The 26,367-nt window shown below is 38.1% G+C and overlaps 1 protein-coding gene across 3 annotated transcripts in view; it reads left to right on the top strand.

The window, feature by feature from the left end:
- The window catches only part of LMBRD1 (LMBR1 domain containing 1), an 87,808-nt gene that overhangs the window by 41,773 nt on the left and 19,668 nt on the right, over positions 1-26,367 (top strand). For 2 of the 3 annotated variants that reach the window (XM_080614747.1, XM_080614745.1), the window contains exons 8-13: positions 10,768-10,893; positions 13,354-13,506; positions 18,437-18,501; positions 19,281-19,383; positions 20,615-20,719; positions 22,027-22,176. In XM_080614747.1, coding sequence (XP_080470873.1) covers positions 10,768-10,893; positions 13,354-13,506; positions 18,437-18,501; positions 19,281-19,383; positions 20,615-20,719; positions 22,027-22,176 — 702 coding nt within the window. The remainder of the gene's footprint in view (positions 1-10,767; positions 10,894-13,353; positions 13,507-18,436; positions 18,502-19,280; positions 19,384-20,614; positions 20,720-22,026; positions 22,177-26,367) is intronic. The other variant, XM_080614746.1, reaches the window with a different exon arrangement.

Genomic DNA, 26,367 nt, shown 5'->3' on the forward strand with positions numbered 1-26,367 from the left:
CAGCCCAGAAAGCCAAACGTATCCTGGGCTGCATCAAAAGGAGTGTGACCAGCAGGTTGAAGGAGGTGATCCTGCCCCTCTACTCAGCTCTTGTGAGACCTCCCTTGGAGTATTGTGTGCAGTTCTGATGTCCTCAACATAAAAAGGAGATGGAACTGTTGGAACTAGTCCAGAGGAGGGCCACGAGGATGATCAGGGGACTGGAGCACCTCCCGTATGAAGACAGGCTGAGAAAGTTGGGGCTGTTGAGCCTGGAGAAGAGAAGGCTGCGTGGAGACATCATAGCAGCCTTCCAGTATCTGCAGGAGGCCTACAAGGATGCTGGGAGGGACTATTCATCAGGGACTGTAGTGACAGGACAAGGGGTAACGGGTTAAAACTTAAACAGGGGAAGTTTAGATTGGATCTAAGGAAGAAATTCTTTACTGAGAGGGTGGTGAGGCACTGGAATGGGTTGCCCAGGGAAGCTGTGAATGCTCCATCCCTGGCAGTGTTCAAGGCCAGGTTGGATGAGGCCTTGGGTGACATGGTTTAGTGTGGGGTGTCCCTGGCCATGGCAGGGGGGGTGGAACTAGATGATCTTAAGGTCCTTTCCAACCCTAACTATTCTATGATTCTATGTTGCATTTCCTTGCTGAATACGCTGATGAATAGTCTTTTTATGTTAACTGACATAATGCATATTTCTCCCTGCTTCTCAGTCTTCCAACTAAGGAAGATAGTATTCCAAATATTTAACTTCTTAAGGGGAAATAATAAAATAGTGGCTTTATCAAAATCGTAGATGAAGTCTACAAATGTTCATGATAGATATGTTAATGTTACTGACGATTGTAAACATAGATGTAATTTTTCTGAAGTACATGCAGTGTTTAAATGGGTAACATTATTTTAAACTTATTTCTTGTTGTGACTCAACTTTAAACATAATCTTGAATTGGTAGTTGCTTTTCTGTTTTAAAACTTCAGTAATGCAAAGTCTACTTTTTTGGTGCTATGTAATGCATACTGAAGTACAGCATTTGATATTTAAAATTGCTTTTTAAGAGATGCGAACAAGTGATCCTCAGGGGGGCTCAATAAATCCATGACCTGGCTTAGTACAGACAGTTTTTCCCTGTCTATAAATGTGGAATATAACAAGAAAATTATAAATTAGTGCTGCAGTGCTTGTGTTGATTTTGGCTGGGGTAGAGTTTGAAATGGTTTCACAGATAATGTGGTTTGCATCTCTTCTTTCATTAATGTGTTCTGCGTGGAAATGGTTTCACATTGCCTTAGGTATTAATACAATAGTTGTTGTCAGTTCCAGATTGCTGTTTGAATTCAAGGCAGAATAATGCATTACACAATGATAGGCAGATTGATTTTTGAGTGATGTTGTGCATCTCATTTAGCATGTCCTTGAATTGTAACTGGCTGTGTAATTTTTCTAGACACTTAATAAGCATTATATGATTTCTTATGAAACTTAGTGATCCTTTTTCCTTGATCCAAAAAGGAGATGTTACAAAGCTCAGCTCGTCTACTGACAAATGTAATAACCTTTTCACACCTAATTTTTGTCCAGAGTATGGTTTACTTTTCTAGCAGCTGATTTATTAACAGCCAAAAAGCTTAAGGCCTTTTATAATCTAACATTAAAAGCACTCATTTACTGCTGATTTTCTCTTAGGTAGACATCAAGCAGTTATTGAGAAATACAGAAGTTAGTAACATTCATCATCATTATCACTTAATCACTTCAATGTCAGTTGTGAAATATAAAAGAAATGTAATTATTTGAGTATGTTCACTTCTCCATGAAGCAGTAAATAACCAAAATAGCGAACCAATTTAAGTGTTATGTTTTAACAGCCTGATTCCTACTGTTTTCTTGGAGAAGTGTAGATGGTAAATTGCTGGATCAATAATAGTTTCGTACTTTTGAGGTTTTAGAGTTGCAGCTTGAAAGTAGGTTGATCTTTTGTTTGGTTCTTAATGCTCTTCTAAGCCTGATAGAGCAATGCAGAAGATGGCAGCTGGGCAAAGTAGTTACGTTCCATATTACAACTGAGTCAGTTAAATTATTTACAGACAATATGTCCAGCAAGCACAAGTTCCCAATGTGTAGTGGAACAACTGTAGCATAGAAGCTTTTCATGCTTGCGTTCTGCATCTTGCAAACCTTGACTGCAAAACAAAAACCTTTTTTTGTCCGCTTAGACTGATAAATGAGACAACTTTTGAATCTGCATTGTGGGGAGAAGACATTAATATGCAAAATAAAGGTTAATGTGTAGCAAGATACTGTAATGATGAATGTTAGAGAAATGGATAAAAAAAGCACAACATGCGCTGTTCATCTTTTGTGCAACAGGTCACACAAGAAATGTCATACTGAGCCTACCAGTTCAGTTTGTTCAATCTGTCCCATTGTTCTATGTTTTGAGATTTTGTTATAGCTTTATATATATTTTTATATATATATATACATATATATATTTGTTATACTTAAAAATGTGTGTGCTCTTACAGCATTTGAAGATTTGATACTGAAACTTCCCATGAAAGAAATGAGGTTTTGCAAGTTACCATTTTCAGTATTTTTTTCAAGTTGTGTGGCATGAACTTTCCCTTACAAAAAGAAGGGGGGGAGAGGAAAAAACCCAGAAAACCTCCACAGAGCCCCAGTCCAACCATCCATGATGTTACCTGACATCTTCAGATGCATTTAGGAGGCTTTTTCCTTTCCACAGTTTAGGGAGGATGCATGAACCACTGTCACTGTTTGCCATGTTTGATCTGGAAATAAAATTCTTGAAGTATGGTTTTTATCTTTAGAATGGTAGTATGTATAGATAGCTAGAGATGGAGACCAATTAATGTCAGGAAGTAGATGACTACTACTGAACTCAGATTACTTTTCAGAAAACTGTGCAGCCTAGCTGCATGGAGGAGGGTATAGTTTTGGAAAATGTGGAGTCCTAATTTGAAGTGGAGTGTTTTTCTTTTTTTTTTGTTGGACCATTCATGTTGAAATGAATTATGCCATACTAGACTTTTATTTTGTTAAAGCAGTGCATAACATAAACTAGATTTTACCCTTTTTTAACTTGATGTATTTTTAATCACAGTCTAGTGGGTAGAATTGCACGTTTTGTGTTTCATGTTAACTTTCAGATGAAGTCTTGAAACAAGCTGTTTTAAGAAAATAAGGGTTTGAATACTTGTAAATTTTAACTTGTGAGCATTTCTTATGTCTTATACGCTGGTGGAGTTGTCTTTTTTATATGGCTGTTTTGTGTGACTTCGCTAGAGGGCAGTGCTAGGCAAGAAATGTTTGTCGGCGTTAATTCCGACGCTTTTTGCGCAAGATTACATATACACCTTTTAAAACACCTCAGTGATGGCACCTAAAAGACATGCTTGATATATGGACCTCTAAAAATAAATGAAATGGGGAGTCTTTCTGCTGTGCTATACAACTATTTGCTGATCATTTCTTGAAGTCACTAGTCCAATTCTCAAAAATATATTTAACCAGAGAAAGTTGGTGAAGTACCTTTAGTTGCAGTGCTGGTTGTGTGCCATACTGATCAGAAATAACTTAGCTGTTCTGTTAGTTATCTAGCAAGGAAACTGTTCTCTTTGTGCCATGAGTTAATCATTTAGACCATATCTTATTAGCTGTACACAGCAGATGTAGAAAGTGATCCATAATCAACTTCTAGTTAAGCTATAGTGCCTCATGGCTTCAGGCTTTTTGCAGTAGATGTTCAAAGTTATCTTGAACTTTTTTTAACTTTCTTCTGAAGACATTTGCTATATTAATTTCAGTGTGTATTTTTCTGTGCTCCTCATGATTTATCTGAGTGCTAATGGTCTGGCTGATTATTAGATGTTCCCACCTTAATACACGCTTTTCAGTGGAACTCTTTGGTAGCTTGTGCAATTTAAATATGTTAAACTCTAGCAGTTGTGGTTCCCTCTGGAAAACTTTCACAGGTCTTTTTAATACTGAAGGGTTTATCCCTGACATAGTTGCTTGCTGCAGTTTTTGTAAAATGTGATTTTACAGCTTGTCTCAACTTTACTTGTTTTCTGTCTTCTGTTCCTGAGTGACTATTAAGATACCAGGCTGCTAATAAGAAAGACTATTCTGTTATCTAGGCATGGGCTATGTGAGTGGCAAGTCTAAAATGTTGCAAGATGCTAAGTCTGCAAGAGACCGAAGGTTGAGAACAGCAACTCTTTCTTCTAAATCATATTAGGAGAATAGGTGGATTTGCTGCAGATAGGATGGGAAGAAGTGAGACATGGGAGAAATGAAGATTCAGCAAACTGAAAGCAATACTCATGTAACCTCCTATTGAGGTATTTCCATGCTCTGTTTGGAGCACAGAGTATATTTGTGTTCAGTGGCATACTGAGAGAACAGCTAGAGTATAATTCTTGCTCTTCTTTGGTGCTACTAATACTGCATAAACAGTATTGAAGTAATTGTTGCTTTCATGTGAGCTTGTCCTGGTTTACTGGTGGCAGATTTCTTTGCAAACAGCTGTTTTAGACCTAGCTACCATTTCTGTGAATAGCAGATAAGAAGTCTTAAGAGTTTTGTTTTCTCGCCTAACATTTGTATAGGATAGGTAAGCTGGGTTTTCTCTTGCTTAAAGTTACTCTGTTTTGGGGTTGTGTGGGTTTGTTGGTTTTTTGGGGGGTTTTTTGTTGGGGTTTGTTTTTTTTTTTGTTTGTTTGTTTGGTTTTTTTTGTGTGGTTTTTTTTTTTTGTTTGTTTGTTTTTGGTTTTTTTTTTTTTGCCTTTTTTTTTTTTTTTCCTTCTGAGTAGAAGGCCATCTAATTCAAGAAATCTATGAAGTATAAACATAAGCTTCATCCATCCAGAGATATTACCTGTATTGCTTGTGGGCAGACTCTCCAATTGGAGTAAGACAGCTGCCCATGAATGATGCCTCTACTTACTAGGTAGTGAGCTCTTAGTGTTTATTTTTCCAGCTCTTAAGCTAACTGATGGGGGGTGATCTGTTACATGTATCTCTTGTGAGGATTCAAGAGAGGGGAGTCTTCTCTGAAATAAATTGCTTTAAATAAAAATTTAGATTCTTTTTTTTTTTTTAATATTGTAAAGTGAGGTTTGAGTGAAGCTAATCAGGCATTCGGTAACAGCAGAGATAGCCTGAGACTTTAAAGACCTAACTTTGCAGCGTGTATTACCAAGTACCTGAATAGATAGCCTAAACAGTTAGTGTTTATCACTAGACTCAGTTCATTTTGAAGAACCTATGTGGAAGAAACAACCATTTATGCTGTAATTGCCTGTTGGATTTGAATGATTGTTTTTACTTTTCAGTGCAGTGCCTTTTATCTGACTTAACCCTTCTGTGCAAAGGTTGTCTAAAAATAAGTTCTGGAAACTTGTTTCAGTGGTGTAAGTATGTCAAGCTTTAATTACTCATGGTAATTAAATGGTCCTGGTATAGAGTTAATTTTCTTCCTAGTAGCTGATGCAGTACTGTTTCAGCTTTAGTGTGAGAATAATGCTAATAACACACTGATGTTATAGTTGTTTGTAATTAGTGCTTACACTGGACAAGGACTTTTCAGTTTCATCCTCTGCCAGTGAGAAGGGGCACAAGAAGCAAGAAGCCAGTTTTCCTGTGCTATCTTTGATATGTTGCTTGCTTGTTGAATTGCAGACGCCCAAAATAATAGCCCATGAATAACTTAACACATGCACCAACCCAGGGGATTAAAACTGTATCAAGCCTTGAACTTCTACATTAGCCTGAAGAAAAATGCAACCCTGAAACTGAACTAATGAAGCTTCTGTTCAGACCTATGACACATCGCATGGGAAGGTGAATGAAGTTGCTAAGCCACTGTCCATCATATTTGAAAAATCATGGCAGTCAGGTGAAGTTCCTGATGACTGGTAAAAGGGAAATATAACCCCCATTTTCAAGAAGGGGAAAATGGATGACCCAGGGTATTACAGACCAGTCAGTCTCACCTCTGTGCCTGGCAAAATCTTGGAACAGATTCTCCTGGAAGGCATGCTAATGCACATGAAAAACAACAAGGTGCTTGGTTGATGACAGCCAGCATGGCTTCACTAAGGGCAAATCCTGCCTGACCAATTTGGTGGCCTTCTATGATAGGGCTACGAAACTGATGCACAGGGGCAGAGCAGTTGACATCACCTACCTGGACTTGTGCAAAGTATTTGACACTGTCCCGCACAACATCCTTGTCTCTAAATTGGAGAGACGTAAATCCAATGGATGGACCACTCAGTGGATAAAGAACTGGCTGGATGGCCACACGCAAAGAGTTGTGGTCAATGGCGCAATGTCCAGTTGGAGACTGGTAATGAGTGGTGTCCCTCAGAGGTCAGTGTTGGGAATGGTCTTGTTCAACATCTTTGTCGGTGACGTGGACAGTGGGATTGAGTGCGCCCTCAGCAAGTTTGCCGATGACACCAAGCTGTGTGGTTCGGTTGATACGCCAGAGGGAAGGGATGCCATCCAGAGGGACCTCGACACGCTTGTGAGGTGGGCTGATGCCAACCTTATGAAGTTTAACCATGCCAAGTGCAAGGTCCTACACCTGGGTTGGAGCAATCCCAGGCACAGCTACAGGTTGGGCAGAGAAGAGATTCAGAGCAGCCCTGCAGAGAAGAACTCAGGGGTGTTGGTAGATGAGAAACTGGACATGAGCCGGCAGTGTGCGCTCGCAGCCCAGAAAGCCAACCGTATCCTGGGCTGCATCAAGAGGAGCATGACCAACAGGTTGAAGGAGGTGATCCTGCCCCTCTACTCAGCTCTTGTGAGACCTCCCTTGGAGTATTGTGTGCAGTTCTGATGTCCTCAACATAAAAGGGACATGGAACTGTTGGAACAAGTCCAGAGGAGAGCCACGAGGATGATCAGGGGACTGGAGCACCTCCCGTATGAAGACAGGCTGAGAAAGTTGGGGCTGTTGAGCCTGGAGAAGAGAAGGCTGCGTGGAGACGTCATAGCAGCCTTCCAGTATCTGCAGGGGGCCTACAAGGATGCTGGGAAGGGACTATTCATCAGGGACTGTAGTGACAGGACAAGGGGTAACGGGTTAAAACTTAAACAGGGGAAGTTTAGATTGGATCTAAGGAAGAAATTCTTTACTGAGAGGGTGGTGAGGCACTGGAATGGGTTGCCCAGGGAAGCTGTGAATGCTCCATCCCTGGCAGTGTTCAAGGCCAGGTTGGACAGAGCCTTGGGTAACATGGTTTAGTGTGAGGTGTCCCTGCCCATAGCAGGGGGGCTGGAACTAGATGATCTTAAGGTCTTTTCCAGCCGTACCTGTTCTATGGTTCTGTGATTCTGTGACTCATCTTTCTGTCCTTTATTCTGTATACTATGTCTTGAAGGACCAGTGTTGCTTTTTTCCCCCACAGATGATGGAGGTTTACTTGTGTGAACATCTCAGTATTAGCATCTTTTGTATTCAAGGGAGGAATTTAGACTTCCTTTATTACTAGAGTAAGCTTGACGTTTGAGTTTGTAATTCACATCTGCAAAAAACAAAAAAAACAATGTATCAATTTGAGTTGGAGTTTGCTTTGTAGAAACTTTGATTTAGAAGATTTAGAGCTCTGAATTTTATTCCTTAACTACTTTTGTTGAGTAAATACTTGATATTTGTTAGTTGATGGTAGCTGTTTGAAGAACAGTTGTAAACCTGTGCTTAATGGTGAAATCTTACTGTTCCTAAGCGTAGGTTTGTAAAATTGCATAGACCTGATGCCGTAGCATTTCTCATTACTACGTGTGTTTCTATATACTAAGTGTCACTGGCTCTGGCTGGAAATGTTTTTGGTTCCCCAGCCTACATTCTAGTTAGGAAATTGGGTGGTATTTATACTTTCACCTGAATTTTGGAGTTACGCTACTAGCAGCCAGACCTGAGTGAGCTTTTCGTAGTTGGTATGGGCCCAATGCTATTCAGTCTTTGTAAGTGATCTGGTTGATAGGGTTAGGTATATAATCAGAGTTTGAGAATTATTTCAAACTGGGAAAAGTAGATACGGCAGAACAACTGTAAAGACATTGACAGGTTGGAAGATTGGGCCAACAAGAATGGCATCAGGTTTAGTGAATGTTAAGGCCTTCTCTTGAAATGCATTAATTGCACTCAACGGTTTATGCTGGGGTTTGACTGGCTGGGGATGGCTCTGCTGAAGAAGAACTGGAAGTCCTAGTGGATAGCAAGCTGAGCATGAGCCAGCGATGTGCCCTGCAGCAGGAAGGCAAAGAGTGTCCTGGGTCTGCATCAAGAGCATAGCCATTAGATCAAGGAACATGATTGTTCCACTGTACTTTGAGCTTTCAAAGCCATAGCTGGGAATGGTATCAGGATGTGGTCCCCTAGTTTAAGAGACTGAAAAACTGTAGAGGCCCCAGTGAAGGCTTGTGAAAGTGATTAGAGAGTTATAGAAACCAAATAGACAGGTTGGAAGGATTCTTTCTTCAGCCTAGAGAAGAGGAGGATTCGGGATGACTGCTTTTTTAGCTCCTGTAGATAGCAAAGCAGCTTAATGCTCTCAAAGAATGGACTGAAGGGAGAAATGAGCCACAATTAAGGACAAAACTTAAATTCTTTTCCTTACCCAAATTCCTTAATCTTTTAGGTAGGCCTTTCTGTAGTTGTATAGCTTGTGTGCAAACAGGAGCTTCTAGAATGTTTTGAATGTATTTCATTGCCATCACTAGCCTGTGACAAAGGATGTCTTTCCCTTGTATGTAGAGCTTTTGCAGCGAAAATCTCTAACACAGGGATTGCAATTGCCAGTTACCTTTTGTACCTGGAAAAAAAGAGTTTAACTGTATTTGGAACAGTATGTAAACAGTGCTGCAAGTATTTTTTATTTTTTAAGCTGTAGCTTTGAGTGAGAAATCAGGCTCTCAGCTATAAAGTCCTGTAATGCTGAGCAGATAACTGATAGCCTAACTTATTCTCTAGGAGTCTATGGTAAAACCAATTCTAATACTTCATACCTATGAAAAAAGAGTCATGTAGTGCAAGTTGTCAGAGATCTAGCTGAATCTATTCTTTGCTAGTGTATACGTCAAGAAGGAAAATACTTTTCTCCTACTTCCATTTCTTTACAGTGATTTAACTTGTACCACTGTTTCCTTGGGTTTGAAGCCTCTTGAGAGAGACATATGCTGTCTGCTTGTTGAACTTAAATGACACTATTCCAATAATTTACTGGTAATTGTCACTCTGAACATTAGAAACCTAATTCCATAGTAAACGAACAAGGCTGTCAGACTGTTAATATTTCTGTTTCATGCTTAGATAGCCCAATACTAGGAGGAATGTTTCTTGAAATCATGAAATATTGTCACTTGCAGAGTGAAAATTAAATTTGTGGGCTCAGATATTTATATTGAAATGGTTATGAATTTAAATAGTTAATGTGGTTTAGAGCTACAATAATAGTAAGTAAGACCCCTTTGTTAAAGGGGCTTAGAAATGGGTGTTGGTAGCAGGGTATACAGCATGTTGAAAAATACACCAAAAAATTGGACTGTGTCTTGCTTTAAGTACCACGCAGGAGACACTAGTATGTCTAAGTAGGTTCTTAAGCAGGTCAAATCAAGTCTGGTGTACTTCAAGCTCATGTGAACTGACAGCATGTATGGTGACATTTATAACACTAGCATTTGTATTATATCCTCAGTGTGAAATGTAAAGCAGTGTTTGAAATTGGGAGTAGTATTCCTGTGAAAATCCAGAAAACTGCTTGTTTATGAAGTTAGCAAATATTCAGATATCAAGCACTCTAGAAGAACTGCATGTTATTTGTGATTAAGGGAAAGAACAGCCTTCCTGCTGACCTCTGCACCTAGAACAATCTGTCACCAACAGCCTGCCACCCATAGTAACACAAATAAAAAAACCTTATGGCTGATGTTTTTAGACTGCTTGGGGAAACTTCAGACCTTGCCTTATATCTATAAGACTTAGAGGGTAGCAGGGAGGAAATAGTGCCATTTTCTTCTTGATTACCTCACTTCAAATGTTTGTTTTGTAGTGGAGAACTTACAAACTTTGCCTTGGAAAAATCTGAGCGTAGTGCTGATGCAGAAGCTGACAAACACTTTTAATAGTATTAGGATTTACTAGGAGTAAATGCCAACAAAACTTATGAGTATGAATGGCTATCTTGGTAGTCTTGGAGTGTAAATGAGTGTAGGTGTTCGCCATGCTTCTGCCATGTCTCTTTACTGCACAGTTTTTTCTAGTAAATCACATACTTCCTACATGATTTCATTTTTAAATAAGTTGAAGACTACTGTCTAAAAAGAAACTCTATACTTTGCTTCTAAAACTATTTAAGCTCTATATCTATAAATTCCTATATTACACAATGTTTTGATTATGGTCTAAAGTGGGAAAGTAAGCTTTTGGGAAGCTAAATGACTTGACGAAAACTCCTAAAGGGCAGCTTGATAAATCTTCCGTGTGTTATGCTTATGTGAAGTTTCTATATATGCTATTGTCTTGATGATCCTGAAATGCTTAAATACCACTGGAACAATTCAGGACACTGGAATCTGCATAGCATATTTGTTACACTTTACTAAAAAAAAAAGAAAAAAATTGTTTGTTTAGGAAAAGGGTGGGGAAAAAAACCCAGCAGTGACACCTTATAGTTGCAATATACAGCAGCCCTAGCAGATGAAAATGTATGGAAGAAAATTTGAATGTCCCCGTTTTATTTCAGGCTTATGGTATGTCAGCTTTGCCTCTAAACTTGATTAAGGGAACTACCAGTGCGGCTTATGAACGTTTAGAGAACACTGAAGATATTGAAGAAGTGGAGCAACATCTATTAAGGCTTAAATCAAAGGTATGATCTTCACTGTTATCACTTCATTAACGATTCTATTTTTATTTTTGTTGCTTGCTTACTAGCTTATGGTCATGCTGTAGATATGTTTGCTTCAGAAAGAATAGCAAGTCAGAAGTGACTAGCTTGCAGGTATTTGAGTTATTTGGAAACCAATGTGGTCACTACTGTAGTAGCAATCAGGTTTTCTTTCAGTCCTGCAGCAGTAGTTGTTTCTGTTTAGTTAATAATGATGCTGATGAGCTGAACTCAACCTTCTGTAGTCCTGCTAGTGTATATGGAAGAAATACTTTACAGAGTAATACTACCTTCACTTACTCTGCTGCCAGTAAGGCATCCTATTTGTTGATACTCAGTAAAGCTATTAGAACTGGATACTTGCTGCATGGAGCTGTCATGAGTTAGATTCATCAAACTATTAGTCATCTTTGTGAATAAATAACAGGCCTATATATTCTTGCTTCCTAGTTAATGTATCTTGCTGTTATAAATGATTTCTTTATGAAAACCGTATACATGCAAGTCTCTGTTCTGAATCCTAAACACCCCTAGGATGTTAACACCATTTGTAAACACGTGATGGCTTTGCAGCTCACTGAAAAGCTATGACTAATGTAAGCATGACACTTTGAACAACTTAGGAGTGCAAGCCCAAGGAGGATAAGATTTATCTTTTACATACAAGATGCTAAGGATAATCTCCCACCCTTTCTTAACTCAGAAAATGGTTTGACCAATGTTTTCAAGCCCAGAGTGGGGAGAAGGGACATTAAGATGCATCGCTCTCATCCTATCAGTCCATCTGTGCTGTTGTGTGCTCTGTGACAGTAGACTTCAGTAGCATTGAAACAGTTTCAACAGTTTTCCCTTGATACTTAGCTACCTCTACACAGTGTGGGCACCTTCAGTGTTCTAGAAATCCTGTTGCATAATGAAACCTAAAAAGCAATCTCCCACAGTTAAAGTTGTGAAATTTGGAGTTTATACAGAGTATTGCAACAACAAAGGCATCAGTATTACTGAAATCAATATCAGAAACCACTGAAAAATGGAGCATTACTTATTACAGACAGCTGCTGGCTTATGAGAGTTTTCAAGCAACTGGTCTTGTTTGATCTAACTAACAAACAGGATCAAAAGCTGAGAGACTTTAAGTTATGTCTATATTTTAATGTGACCATTAGTATAAACTGATTTTATTTGGCATATGGATTGTGGTCAGGATTCTGATGCAGTCTGTGATTGAAATCCTAGTTGTTCAGTTGCATTTGCATGAAGTTGTGAAGAAAATGATGTTACTGAGAGAAATGTACAGTGAAAAATAGAGGTATGAAAGTGTGCCACTTAACCTAATGAAAAAAATCAGCATGTAATATGGTCTTCTGCTACTAGGAGACCTGGTAGCCTTATTTTATTAGTATTAAAGAAGCGCAGCTTGACTTGCAGCTGGGGAGGTTGGACTATTTATAAAAAGTGACTTTTTTGAATTCATTGTGATGCTATACAGGGTATGGATAATGTGTTCCTGTTAAAAGTACATTGTGATCTCCAATTTAAATGTTACATGTGCCTTGAATGTGGTTTTAGTGTTGCAGACTTTGAGAAATTTATCTAAAATAGATGTGCTTTAACTTTACCAGTTGTGAAGTTTCACTATTTTCAGGAAGGCTTTTTTAAAATAAGAGGAAAAAAATGGAATAGTGAATTTAAAACTTTATATATATATGTATATATATATGTATATATATATATGGAAATGTACTTAAGGTGTAAAAATCTTTACATAAGAATCCGTTTGTTATATGGCAGCATCAATGTTAGGAACAATTGTGGTTCGGCTACTTAATGCCTCTTTTGTTGCTTTTGCTTATTAGTGTATAACTGAGATTTAAGGATGTGCTACTCTATTTACAACAGAGTTCAGTGATTCCTGCTCACTATTTAGAGGTTCAGAACTGGAGTGCATTCTTAAACATAATCATCAAACAGTTAGCTAGTACACTCAACTAATTCTTGGGGTAGTGGTGCCTCTTGTTTAGATTTCTATAAGGTTAATTTTTGGAACAGCAAGTTGTCTTGTTTTTGTAAGTGCAAGAAACATAGCTGACTGTCTAGTGGAATATTGGAAAGAAATACAAATGTAAAGCTGGCTTAATCATTGAACTAGATTGGAAGGGGCCTCTGAAAGTAGAGGGTTGAATCTGAAAACACAAAGTAGAGACCTCTTTCAGGTTAGATCAGGTTATTCAGGTCACGTCTGGGCATTCTGAGTGTTTCTAGCTGTGGAGACTGTCCACTGTCTTTAAAATTTTTTTTAACATACTCATTGTGGAAAGTTTTCTACCACCTAATAGGAATTCCCATGTTGCATCTTGTGACTTACATTTCATCCTCTCGGTATGCATAGAAACAGTATGAAATGTATACTACAAAGTCTTGCGCTATTTTTTTGGTAACCAGTGCAGAGATGGTCGTCCTCTGTCGTCAAGGGATAGACGGGCTTTACAACAACTAGAAGGGAGACTAAGGACGCTTCGAAGAAGAAAGAGACACCTGGAGTCTATTGAGAAAAGCTGGTGGACGAAGTTCTGTGAAGCTATCCGACCTCTAAAGGTAGAACTTTTTCTCTCTTTTTGAGACTTAAATTGGAATAACTTCCAGCTTTCTTCCTGCCATATAAATCATAGGTCAAGTTTAATAATTACCATGCCAGATATCAGCTATTTATTATTTAAATTACTGTTATACTACAGAATGGCAGTTTGGTTGGGGTTTTTTTTCCCCATAATGGCCTTACTAAATTCCTGTGTGTTTGGCTGGGACAGTCTCTTTCTTTTCACCTGTTCTAATATAAAAGCTTTTTAGTATCAGTTGATAAATAGTCCTGCTGTGAGAACAGGAGGTTTTGATTAAGCGCTGTCCTTTGCTCTGAAGTTGAACATGTGCTCCTGTTCTCAGAGGCTTGGATTCCTTCTCATTTATGCTGTGACACAAATGATTTTGTAAATTCTCATGGCATGACCAAGGGGAAGTCGTGCTTGACCAACCTCATAGCCTTTTATGAGGAAATAACGCGGTGGATGGATGATGGCAGAGCGGTGGATGTGGTCTACCTTGACTTCAGCAAAGCATTTGACACAGTCTCCCACAGCATCCTCATAGCTAAATTGAGGAAGTGTGGTCTGGATGATCAGGTAGTGAGGTGGACTGCGAACTGGCTGAAGGAGAGAAGCCAGAGAGTTGTAGTCTATGGGGCGGAGTCTAGTTGGAGGCCTGTATCTAGTGGAGTGCCTCAAGGGGGTCAGTATTGGGACCAGTATTATTTAATATATTCATCAATGATTTAGATGAGGGAATTGAGTGTACTATCAGCAAGTTTGCTGATGACACTAAGCTGGGAGGAGTGGCTGACACGCCAGAAGGCTGTGCTGCCATCCAGCAAGACCTGGACAGGCTGGAGAGTTGGGCAGGGAGTAACTTGATGAAATATAACAAGGGGAAGTGTAGAGTGTTACATCTGGGCAGGAACAACCCCAGGTTCCAATATAGGCTGGGGAACAACCTGTTAGAGAGCAGTGTAGGGGAGAGGGACCTGGGGGTCCTAGTGGACAGCAGGATGACCATGAGCCAACACTGTGCCCTTGTGGCCAAGAAGGCCAATGGCATCCTGGGGTGTATTAGAAGGGGGGTGGCCAGTAGGTCGAGAGAGGTCCTCCTTCCCCTCTACTCTGCCCTGGTGAGACCGCATCTGGAATATTGTGTCGAGTTCTGGGCCCCTCAGTTCAAGAAGGACAGGGACCTGCTGGAGAGAGTCCAGCGCAGGGCAACTAAGATGATGAAGGGAGTGGAGCATCTCCCTTATGAGGAAAGGCTGAGGGAGCTGGGTCTCTTTAGTTTGGAAAAGAGGAGACTGAGGGGTGACTTCATTAATGTTTATAAATATATAAAGGGTGAGTGTCACGAGGATGGAGCCAGGCTCTTCTCAGTGGCAAACAATGATAGGACAAGGGGTAATGGGTACAAACTGGAACACAAGAGGTTCCATTTAAATTTGAGAAGAAACTTCTTCTCAGTGAGGGTGACGGAACACTGGAACAGGCTGCCCAGGGGGGTTGTGGAGTCTCCTTCTCTGGAGACATTCAAAACTCGCGTGGACGCCTTCCTGTGTAACCTTATCTAGGTGTTCCAGATGATCTTTTGAGGTCCCTTCCAATCTCTAGCATACTGTGATACTGTGATGCTAAGTGTATTTAGAATCTTTGAAGATATTCTAGTTGGTTCAAAGCTAGTAAAGAGCACACAGTAGTAGTAATAAGATTGTCAATGACAGATTTGTCCTTTGCTGTAGGTGGCAAGTAAAAGGCGACAGCGAGTGCTGCAGCTCCTGCTGCATTGTTTTTCTAACCTATCTTAAATTTTATGGGTCAGGGGAAGGAAATTAATTACTTATTCTTTAATTTACCCAGATACAAAATGATATCCAACTGGAGGTATGCTTTTAATTTTAGTTGATACCACTTGATGAGGCCCAATTACACTGTCTAAGCTGCAAGATCAACTACTAGTCTGAGCGTTGGTATTCTCTTAATTGTAAAACAAGTGTTGGTTAATAGACTAGGAATGAGGAGTTGATTGGTTTGCAGTCAGTTGAGGTATGAGGAAAATCTAGGCAGGAACACAGGGAAGCCTTCTGTGAAAGAACCAAGTCAACTGATGCTTCGAAATTGTGTAAATGTAGGTCAATGTTAATTACAAATCACTTATGGTTCAGTAGTCTTAATAGCTTTTTGAAAACACAGGACGTACTAAGGTAGAATGAACGCCTTTAATATTAGACTTTTCAGTCTCATAGTTAATGGAACTGGAGTTTATGTTAAAATGGGAAGAGGGGTCTTTTTCAACTACTTAACTACTTCTGAGAGTGTTATGCGTCACTTTGGAAGACAAGAGTATTCCAGAGGAGATAAGGAACTCTCTTTACTGCTGTAGTTGGCAAAAGGTGATGAAGTAATGTGAACTTCAGACTCTGTCTTAATTCTTTTCAAACATCTATTTCCTGTACAGATTATACCTTAGTGGGATTTTGCTGTGGAGAGGTAAAATCATAGTACACTTAAATATGTAGGATTGTGCGAGTTAATACTTACCTTGATATTAATTTCTATATCAGTACCTAATAAGGCTTACAGTATTTCAGCTGTTTTATAAACGATGTTCTAATATTCTGAGTTTGCAGATAGTTTATCTTCAGAATTTAATGAACAATAATAGCATTGTAACATTGAATATCTTTAATGACCAGTTGTAACAAAATTTTTAACCTTTTCAAGATGGCTGTGTGCCAAATTTTAAAGTTAATAAAATAATTTAAACCACAGAACTCCCCCATTCATGTGGAAGACCATGCATTGTGTTCCTGCATATAGAATTTGGAAATAAGTCTTTCTAGATTGTCTCAGGTCTGGCAATCAGAAAGTATTACTGTCTTGGGAAATTCAGCTTGCTTATCTGAGCATGTTCTGTGACACGGGTTTCTAGGAAAGTACAGTGAACCTGTTGGAGGTGTAACTGAGTTTGCTACATGGGCTCACCTTGGTGTACCATTGCCTAACACTCCCCACCAATGAAATGAGGGGGAACACCTGCCAAAGAGTTGAAGAATGAGTTTCTGAACTAGCTTGTAGCCCTGGAAAAAAGCACAGGAGCTGCTCTTGTAGAGGACAGCTTGGAGAATGAAGTCCCTGGTTTGAGTGCTCTGTTTGGGCATAATAAAAACACTTTCCTGTTTTTAATGAAGATCTTAAAGAGCAACTTTATTTCTTCAAATCGACTTGATTCAGACCATTTGCAAAAACTGAAAGAAATGAAGCCACCTTTGAAAGAAGGTAGCTTCTTCCTCTAAAGATTGAAAATGAGAAGGAAATGGTGAAAACAGTGTAGACATATCAGAATACTACTTTCAGTTCTCTAAACTTACTGCTAACTTGCTTGAATTATTCCTGTTTAAAATAAACTTCTTATACTATGATTATATTCAGGGACTAAATTATCTAGCTTTTTCAGCTGTTTGCTTATTTTAATCCATCCCTTTTGTTGTGGTTTAACACCGGCTGAAGCAAGGACACCCTTAAGACCTGAAAAATCAATCTTAACTGATGTCGAATCCATCTTAACTGATGTGGTTGGTTTACAAAATCTTAATTTACTCCTGGTAAACTTAGTTTAGTGTTTTATGTGCCACTTGGCTTAGCTGAGAAATTCTGTTCTTACTTTATACATCAGGCAGTTCTGTAATAGTATGCAGAAGCTTGCAAAAAAAGCCTGCTATTGCTGATTTTAAAAACAATAGCAGTATCTGATTTAATTACAGTGATCCTTAAAAATTTTTATCTGTACTTATCTGTGCTTATGACTTTCTGGCTAAATAACCACAGCTGTTCTCCTTGTTTCTATTTCAAATTACTGCATAGGATATGTACTCTAAAGGAAGATTGTGGGGCAAATGACTCTCCTAGTGCAACTAAAAGGATAGGAATCTCTTCTACAGCCTTCACCAGAAGAGAGAGGCCTGTGACAGTTCTGATGTATTAATCTCATTTTAATCACTTGTGGATATGTAGTGGTTTAGAATAACAGTAGCAGTTACCTGGATTTCCTTGTAACTCAAATATTTTTCCTACTACCGGAGTATTTATAAGAATTTTTTTCTTCTAGTCCATTCCCAAGTCTTTACTTCACAGTTAATTTTTTAGGTAACTTAAACCTTTGAGTCAAAATACATTGTGAAGTTGATGATTTCTATAACTTGAACCTTGAAAATTTCTTTGAAAATACTCAATACTGCTGATTAACCGAGAAGACTTGCAGGCAGAAGAAAGAAAGGTAGACCTAGTATTTTGGGCTTGGTTACTTGAATTTTACTCATTCCAAGTGATTTGGTCACTGAGTGTGTCTGAGTAGGGTTACAGAAGGGAGCTCTCACTTGGAAAAAATAAAGTTAAGTTGTGCATAGGTTGCCTTCTGTTGGAAGGTGAGCACACAGGTGTGGTGGCCGAGCACACAGGTGTGGTGGCCAATCACACTCTTATTTCCCTTAATTAAACCCAAATGCATATATATAGTTAAGGTTTTCCATATGATATGGCAAGTACAGGTTGTGCATTCTGCTGAATGCTGTATTCATTTAATGTAACGTCTCATCTGCATTCTGAATACCACTTTTCATCTACAGCTAGATTCTGTATTGCACCATTGCACATGATGTACTTTAATGCTTGATTCTGAGTTTAGTGTGTCCACCTGGTGAAGAGGTGGTTCTCATCTTAGATGATCAAATCTTTAAATGTTTGACATAAGCTCTGGTTAACAAATTAAACATTTTGTTAGCACTTTTCTTAAGTATTTACCAAAAAATTACTGTTTCAAATGTGCATAAGCTCTGAGGTGGTCCAAGATCATTAGTCCTTTATTGAAGCTTAGATACATTTTCACTTGTATCAACTGCAAGCACTTTAGTTAAATTGTAATAAATCTTTACTTTTAGATTGTGTGGGGAGTTTTCTTCATCATTGTGGCATTACTCTTCACTGTCTCTCTGTTCTTGTCAAAGTAAGTAATTTCAGTATTTTTTCTTAACCACTTAAACTACATAGTTTCTGTTCTGACAAAATCAGGGGTGGTTTGCTTCAAAAGTCAGCCCACTTTGCTATGTTGTTTTTCTTTGTTTTTTTTTTTAGCTAGAGCTGCATTTCTCATTCTAATAGTGTATATTACACTGAGCAAAATGTACTAAAACAGATTCAAAAAAGGACATGGTTCAGCTTGATTGACTGTATGCTGCTAAAAGCAGTTCTGATACAGTAGAAAAATTAAGCATAGATTTTTAAGGAAGTTTAATTCAGACTACAGAAGTACTCTGCTTGCTTGAATGAATCTTAATGCATGTAGGTACTTCTCGGGCTGGGTAATAGGTGCTTAAATTCTTGCATTAAATTACATATATAATCCATTATGATGTGCATTACATTGTAATTGTTTCATGGTGTTGAAGTCAATATAGCTAGCTGCAAATCTGATGAATTTCAATGAAGATTGACACTAACCATAGGTCTCAAATTTTGGCATTTTTAATTTTGTGGGGCATTATAAGCCCTGTGACCCAAACTAGGGAAAAGCTAAAATGTCAAGGAGATGCAGAAATCAATATACCTTTTCACAGGACAAGTGCAATGAGTGTAGTAAAACAAAGCATGTGTCTATGTAGATGTGAAGAAGCTGTCAGTCTCCGAGCTTAGTTCAGTTTCATTTTGAGCTGCCCTTAAAATCAAACTGAAGACAAAGCTCTGGGAGAACCTTAGTACTTACAGAGTTTTTCTTAATTATCGCAGTTTGGACAAAGCTCTGCATTCAGCTGGCTTCGACTCAGGATTTATAATTTTAGGAACTAATCTGACAAATCCATTGAACATGTTGTTACCTGTTCTTCAGACAGTAAGTAAAGAAACTGGTGATATACATATGTATGGATACTTCTCTCTGTTTTCTGGTAAGCTGTCAAAGGCAAACTACACTGTTCCCCAGGTAATTAATTAAAATAAAAAATTGTCTGGGCATGTGGTCTTTAAAATCAAGGCAACTTCATTGTTAACAATATTTCAGTTATTAGATACTGATATGAAAATCTTGATTTGCTGGAGGAAGGTGCTACTTGAAACTAATTTTTGTCTGATGAGAACATAGAGGAAATGAAGAATGACATCACATGTGGTTATGTACAGAATAAAAGCAACTTTCTCCCATACCCTACATCACATTCTAGTTGTTGGTGTACTTGGTAGTTTATCCTCTTTTAGTAAATGCACTTTTTCACTTTTTAGTGTATTTATTGCACTTTGAAATATATATTACACTCTGTGCTTGTGTATGTTACAGTAATGCTTTATTTTTTGGAAAAAAAAAAAAAAAACCTCAAAAAAAAACCTCAAAAAAAAACAAAACAAAAACAAAAAAAAAAACAAAAAAAAAAAAAAAAAAAAACAAAAAAAAAAAAAAAAAAAAAAACCAAAACCTTACATGAGAACAACCATCTGTTAACTTTAGTAGGGTTGGAAGGCAACAAGGCCACGTAGGAATTTGGCAATCAGTTGTAGGTAAGCTAATGAAAATAAAAGCCATAATGTAAACTAGTGCTTTACTCTCCCCTAGTTGAATTCTTTCCATATTCTTGTTATAATGGGTTGGCACAATGCATTCCTTCTCCATGGTTTCCAAAACATTTGAACCCCTAAGCTTCCAGTTTATTCAGAAAAGTAATGTTCAGCAGTGGTATTCTTTAGAGCAGTTATTAATGCAAATCTAAAATTAAGTTTTGTATGCAAATATGTTCAGAAAGATTTAAAAAGAGAATACCTGTACAGTCCTGAAATGTCTTGCCACTGTGGGCTTATTTAAATGTACTCTCAAGAACAGAGTGAAGTATTTATTGTCCTAAAAATGTATAACACTATGAAAATAAGGCAAGGTTGAAATTAAGAAAAATGCTCAGTTGCTTTCCCCAACTTATTGTATAAGCTATATTAGCTCTATTTGGAGCCAGCTCTGTAAAACTTGCGAAAGGTTTTCTACTAGTTCAGATGCTATAAGTAGAAACTGCTTATTTAGCTTTAAGGGGAGGAAGAACTTGTTTTCTTGTGTTTTTAATTGCTTATTATTCTTGTTTTAGGTTTTCCCATTGGATTATATTCTTATTACAACTATCGTTATGTACTTTATCTTCACTTCAATGGCAGGGATTCGAAATATGGGTATATGGTTCTTCTGGATAAGGGTAAGTATGACTTAAGAGTTTAGTGTATAATATTCAGTAAGGTGTTTAACAAATATGTGATATTGAATATATTTAATAAATAGTCATTAAATAGCTTCATAATGCTATTTGCAACATCCGGTGTTTGTCTATGTACCTAATAAGTGTTAGAAGCCTGTTGTACAATTTTCATGGCTTTTGGAAGGCGCTCTGTTCCAGATAAAAACTGCTGTCTTAGTTTGACAAGCCATACAGTCAGCTCACTCAAGCATTTAATCAGTGGCATTTTGGCTTCTCACTTTTCTAAGTTGCAGTATACCAGAATCTTATAGCTTAAAGTATTAGCGAATTTTATGGTCAAAATCTGAGATATGCATACAGTCGGTAGTGCTTGCCTTGCTTTTCAGGTGGCAGGCAGGTTTAGCTTGATTAGATATATAACAGTACAGTGATGATATAGCATGGCAGGGGGGTTGGGCCTAGATGATGTTAAAGTCCTTTCCAACACTAACCATTCTATGATTCTGTGATACTAGAATTACTTGATGCTGCAAGTAATACGTAACTATTTGAAAAAGCAGCTTAATATCCAACAGTATGCCATTCATATCTGTGATGTTTGGTTAAATATTTACTTGCTTCTGTGCCTACTTTCAATTTAATACTGTCAGCCTTTCGTGTGCTGATACCCTAAAATTGTGAACAGTGATCCTGAGTCGTTGCAAGGAGTTGACATGGGCTGTTGGCTTTGGTCTCCCGTCATTTACCCTTCAGCTGCCAGCCTCTTTACCCTAATATGATACTCAGGTTGAGGCTTTGGAATTACAGAATAGTGGTATCTACAGGGTAACAACAAGGGGTTATATTGTTCCCTGCTATGTTAAGTGGAAAAGATAGCAGCATATGGTGTGCAAGTTTTCTCAGGGCCTGGGAATCTCTCAGAACTCCTCTGGGTCTAGATCTCATTAGAGGTGTATTGATAGGCAGCAGCTCACCATGACCAAAGGACACAGTATTCTTTGACAAAGCAAGGCACAGTTTATCAGTGATAGGCAACACTATTTAAATCTTGCCACTAACTGCTGGTGTAGCAATGTTCTGGGTCATTATTACAAACAATGTGATTAAAAAGCTGTGCTTTGAAATGTAGGTAAATGTACCTGGAAACCTGCTTTGACTTATTGGAATTAAGTTGCCAGAGGATAATTTTAGCAGCCTCCCACTTCTCAGTAGAATTAGAGCTGTTACTTGAATTAAACTGGTTTTTAAATGTCTTTGGGGGAGGAGAAAATTTTTTCATTATGTTAATATTTGTTTTCTGGTTTCAGCTTTATAAAATCAGAAGAGGAAAAACTCGACCTCAAGCACTCTTGTTTCTCTGTATGATACTTCTGTTGATAGTTCTTCATACAAGTTACATGATCTATAGTCTTGCCCCTCAATACGTAATGTATGGAAGCCAAAAATACCTGGTACAGGTGAGATGTGATACGTGTTTTAAAAAAAAAACAAAACAAACCAATAAACAAAAAAACCACCAAAAAACCTAAAAATTACATTGTGTCAAATGTTCTGTTTACAGCAGCTTTTAAAGCCAGACCCATTCTCAGTTTTGAAGACTTCGTTGTAGGCAGGTTTTTTAACTACTAGTAGGTCTCTTGATAATACTGAGACAAGAAACTGGTTGTACTATATGTTACACAACTTAATTTCTAGTTCATTTTCAGACAGCGTAAAACTGAATATTACTTTGCTTCTTTTGATAAGACAGTTGCTAGCTTCCACTAGGTTTTGTACTGATATGCTTAGGTTGCTGTCCATGACAGTTGCAATGGCTGACTGCAGTTGATAGTTTCTTTATGTATTTTTCTGAGAAGTGGCAAAGATAGCTTGCTACATTAGGGGATAATAATCAGAATGAAGCTAAGCAGATGCAGATTATCATATTTCAGATGCTTTGGACTGCTCAACTTATTGAAACACATTGCAGTTCTTGTTCTATAAAATACTCCATGGAATTAAGTAGTAAACTCTTTTATTATTTGACTTTTGTGTACTTGAAGGTTTTGGTTTTTTAAGGTCCTTTTCCTTCTGTACCTGAAGGCTTTAGTTCTTTATATGTCATCTTAGTTTGAGTGGAGGACTGCGTATTTATGGGAAAGTTCAAAGTTACAAATCATAAGCATCTTGAGAGGTTCTATAGACAGCTGTTTACCAAGATCTGATATCCTACAGGGGTAGGTTTTGTTATATCTTACCTTGCAAATACAGGCTGCTAACTGTGTCATGAACTGATTGTTCATATTCAAACACAATGGGATTCAGATTTGTTGGTGTGCTGTTTGGGATTAAAGTTTCATAAAGAAAAACAATTGAGCCAGGGTGGTTGGGAGAAGGGATTTAAATGAGAACAAAGTGACTGGGTGCTGCTTTGAACGTTTGGAATACTTTTATTAGTTTTCCAGAAGACTGTGCCTTTGGAAGGAGAGCACACTGCTTTAAAAAAAAAAAAAAAAAAAGAAAAAAAATTACCCACCAACCTTCTTCAGCTGAAAATTTTCAGTAAAGTGTGTAACTTATCCCTATCAAGCCTTTCAGTTTAAACAGAGTAGATTCAGAATGCTTAGAGCAAAAGGATTGCAAGGAGAAATTGAAGTAACCTGATCAACTTAAATTTGTTGAGTGAATGTGAAGAATTGCCACTGCAGGAAGTGAAGCATTCAACAAATGCTACTTTCCTGCTGCCTTTACATCTAAATTGTGTCTGGTAATGGAAGGTTGGTCATCCTGATACCAATCCAAGCACAATAATAGAATCACTGCAGGGGACTTGAATATTTGGTGTTTAGGAAGTTTGATGCATTTTTATTTGATTTTATGCTAGATACAACTAATGCAAAATAAACATGCTCAATTTGTCAGAATCTGTGTAGTAACAGCAAGAAACTGAGTTGAAAATCAGTTTAGGAAAGTGGCTTGCTCGTGTGGTGAGTTTACAAAGAACTCCTGTCATGATTACTTACTGTGTATGTAGTCTAGAACATCATTACTGATTTAGATATAGCTATGAACTCAAGTCCCTGTAAAACGCAATTTGTTGTCTGTTGGGGTTTTTTTATATTGTAGGGTGGTTGCATATCTCTCATTACAGTGCAGAACTGTGTAATGATAGGTGAAAGATAAAAAGATAGGCGTAAAGATACATGAAAGGGTGGGAAGGACAGTTTCATTAAAGGTTTTACCAAGGTAGTCTTTCAGACCCGAGAAAAGAATCCTTCATGATAAAACTTGCATATAAAATGGAATATTGAAGGGATATACAGATAATAAAGACTGTAGCTAGCTGTTTGATTCGTTATGAATAAAATTACAATGTTTCAGTAAGTGCAGAAGGATTGGGACTTAAACAGCTAACATGCAGGTGTGTGTTACAACAAATAATATCTGAACATAGGTAGCTAGTTTGTAAACAAAAGGGTCAAGAGAATGAAATGAAAAGGATCAAAGGAACACAGCAGTAAGGAGGCTGTTACAGCATTCAAACAGCTATTGAAATGCAATCCTGGTCAGTGCTGCAAGAAGGATTAACCGGAATGATTGAGTAGAGCTACAACATTTCATTTAAAGGATTAGAAAAATGTTAAGGTCAAGACAACCAACCTGGGTCTTTAACTTCTTGTGTCCCATTTCAAAGGGCTATATTTAAAGTGCATCAAATGACTTGGATAGAAAGTGGTTTTATTGTTAAGGTAATATGAGGCTTAAAGAGTATGCTGGTAAATCACATCTGGACTTCTCTGGCATACCAAGTAAATACAAAGGTTTCAGACAACATTCTCTCTAAGAATCTTTCAGAATGTACCAGACACATTTTCTGTGCTGAAAACCGATATATATACCCTGATAACTGGATGTTAAATATATATATTTTGAAATGAGGAGAGATGGTGGCTATGAATGAAGAGGAGGGATGGATTTTTCTGTGGATGTTAGGGATGAAGAGATTCTTAAGAGTTATGAATGAGTTATTATGGAACTGAGGAGGGGTCAAGAACATACACAGGAACTGAGCTAATGAAATACTTTTGTGCATATGGCAAGCTTCCTGATAATGCACCAGTTTGCTTGGACAGTCTAGATGTTCATTGCTCACACACACCACAGTCAATTTCATCAGTTAAAGTAACACCATTGGTAACCAACACTGTAAAATCAAACAATAAATAAACAATATTCCAAGTTGACACAGTGGATGAGCGGGCTGATAAATGTGTGTCATAATCTGGTGGCTCACAGATAGTATGTGAAAGCAGCACTTCCTTTTCATTGCTCTACAGGAATTCCCAGTCTAGTACCCTATCAAACTAATTTGTAACCAAAATCTATAGTGATGCCTTAGACATTTTAGACATTAACAAATTACAGGACTCTGAGTGTCTTCATTGTTATAATCAGGAATCCAGAAGTATTGCTTAGATGGCCAAGTATGCATACAGGTCTAACAGATCTTGAACATAAACAGGAAAAAATTAGATATGCTGTAACCTGACCCTTTATACTTGTTACATAATAGATTGCTATTTTCTGATGTGTCCAAAATGTGTTGACTATTGAAGCACACACACTGAGTTACTGTACTTGGTTTTGTCTTCTGCTTGCCCTTGAGGCATCTTGCTTTAGACAAGATAGAATTCTGTTTGAATCTTGAACTGTTTGCTTTAGAGACCTTTACTCTTGACAAGACCTTTTACCTTTGAAGTGCTGTAGACTTCTGGCAACTGAGTATGTGTAGAAAAATGGAGTTCTTGGGAGGCCATTAATGTTAGATAGACCTGGGCTTCTTGTTTTATTTAAGTCTTTGACCATTAGGGTGTTCAAAACATGTGTCCTCAGTTAATCAAAAGCGTCTTCAGCTGTGATGTCTTTAGAAATTTTTTGAGAGCTTGTTTTGGATACAGTGTCGTTACCGAGGCCCTGTACAGGGCTTTGGTTAACTTGTGTAACTCTTCAAACACTGAGGAACACTTGGCTTCATCTCTTAAGACAAACTTCGTAACATCTGCTGAACAGCTATAAGTCTGTTTATAGACTTTCACAAAGGTAAAGATTTCTGTCCGCATCCAAGCCTCTCACTTCTGTAGCAAAAACATAACTTTGCCTGTACTTGAGGTGTAATTGCTATTTCTGTTCATCAAGGCCAAGTTTTGTTTTCCATTTGTCTGAAAGAGCACAGCTTCCTGATGCTTCTGCCTAGTGGACCTGTAAGTTTTGACTGGCCCAGGCAGGAAATAGGCCAGAACTGGCTGTAGGTGATGCTGACACTCTTCTGCAGCTGAGGGCCAGAACAGCAGCAGTCACTTTCATTCCTCAGCCTTCACAAATCTGTAGGAGTGGAGCTAAATTGCAGGGCACTTGAGTACCTTCATTGTTATAGTCAGGAATCCAGAAGTACTGCTTAGATGGCCAAGTATGCATACAGATCTAACAGATCCTGAACATAAACAGGAACAAAGTAGATATGCTGTAACCTAACCCTTTATACTTGTTACATGATAGATTGCTATTTTCTGACATGTCCAAAATGTGTTGACTCTTGAAGCACACACACTGAGTTACTGTACTTGGTTTTGTCTTCTGCTTGCCCTTGAGGAACCCAGCTTTCAGCTTTA

The sequence above is a fragment of the Psittacula echo genome, assembly GCF_963264785.1.
Source record: "Psittacula echo genome assembly, chromosome: 4".
NCBI classification, from domain to species: Eukaryota; Metazoa; Chordata; class Aves; order Psittaciformes; family Psittacidae; genus Psittacula; species Psittacula echo.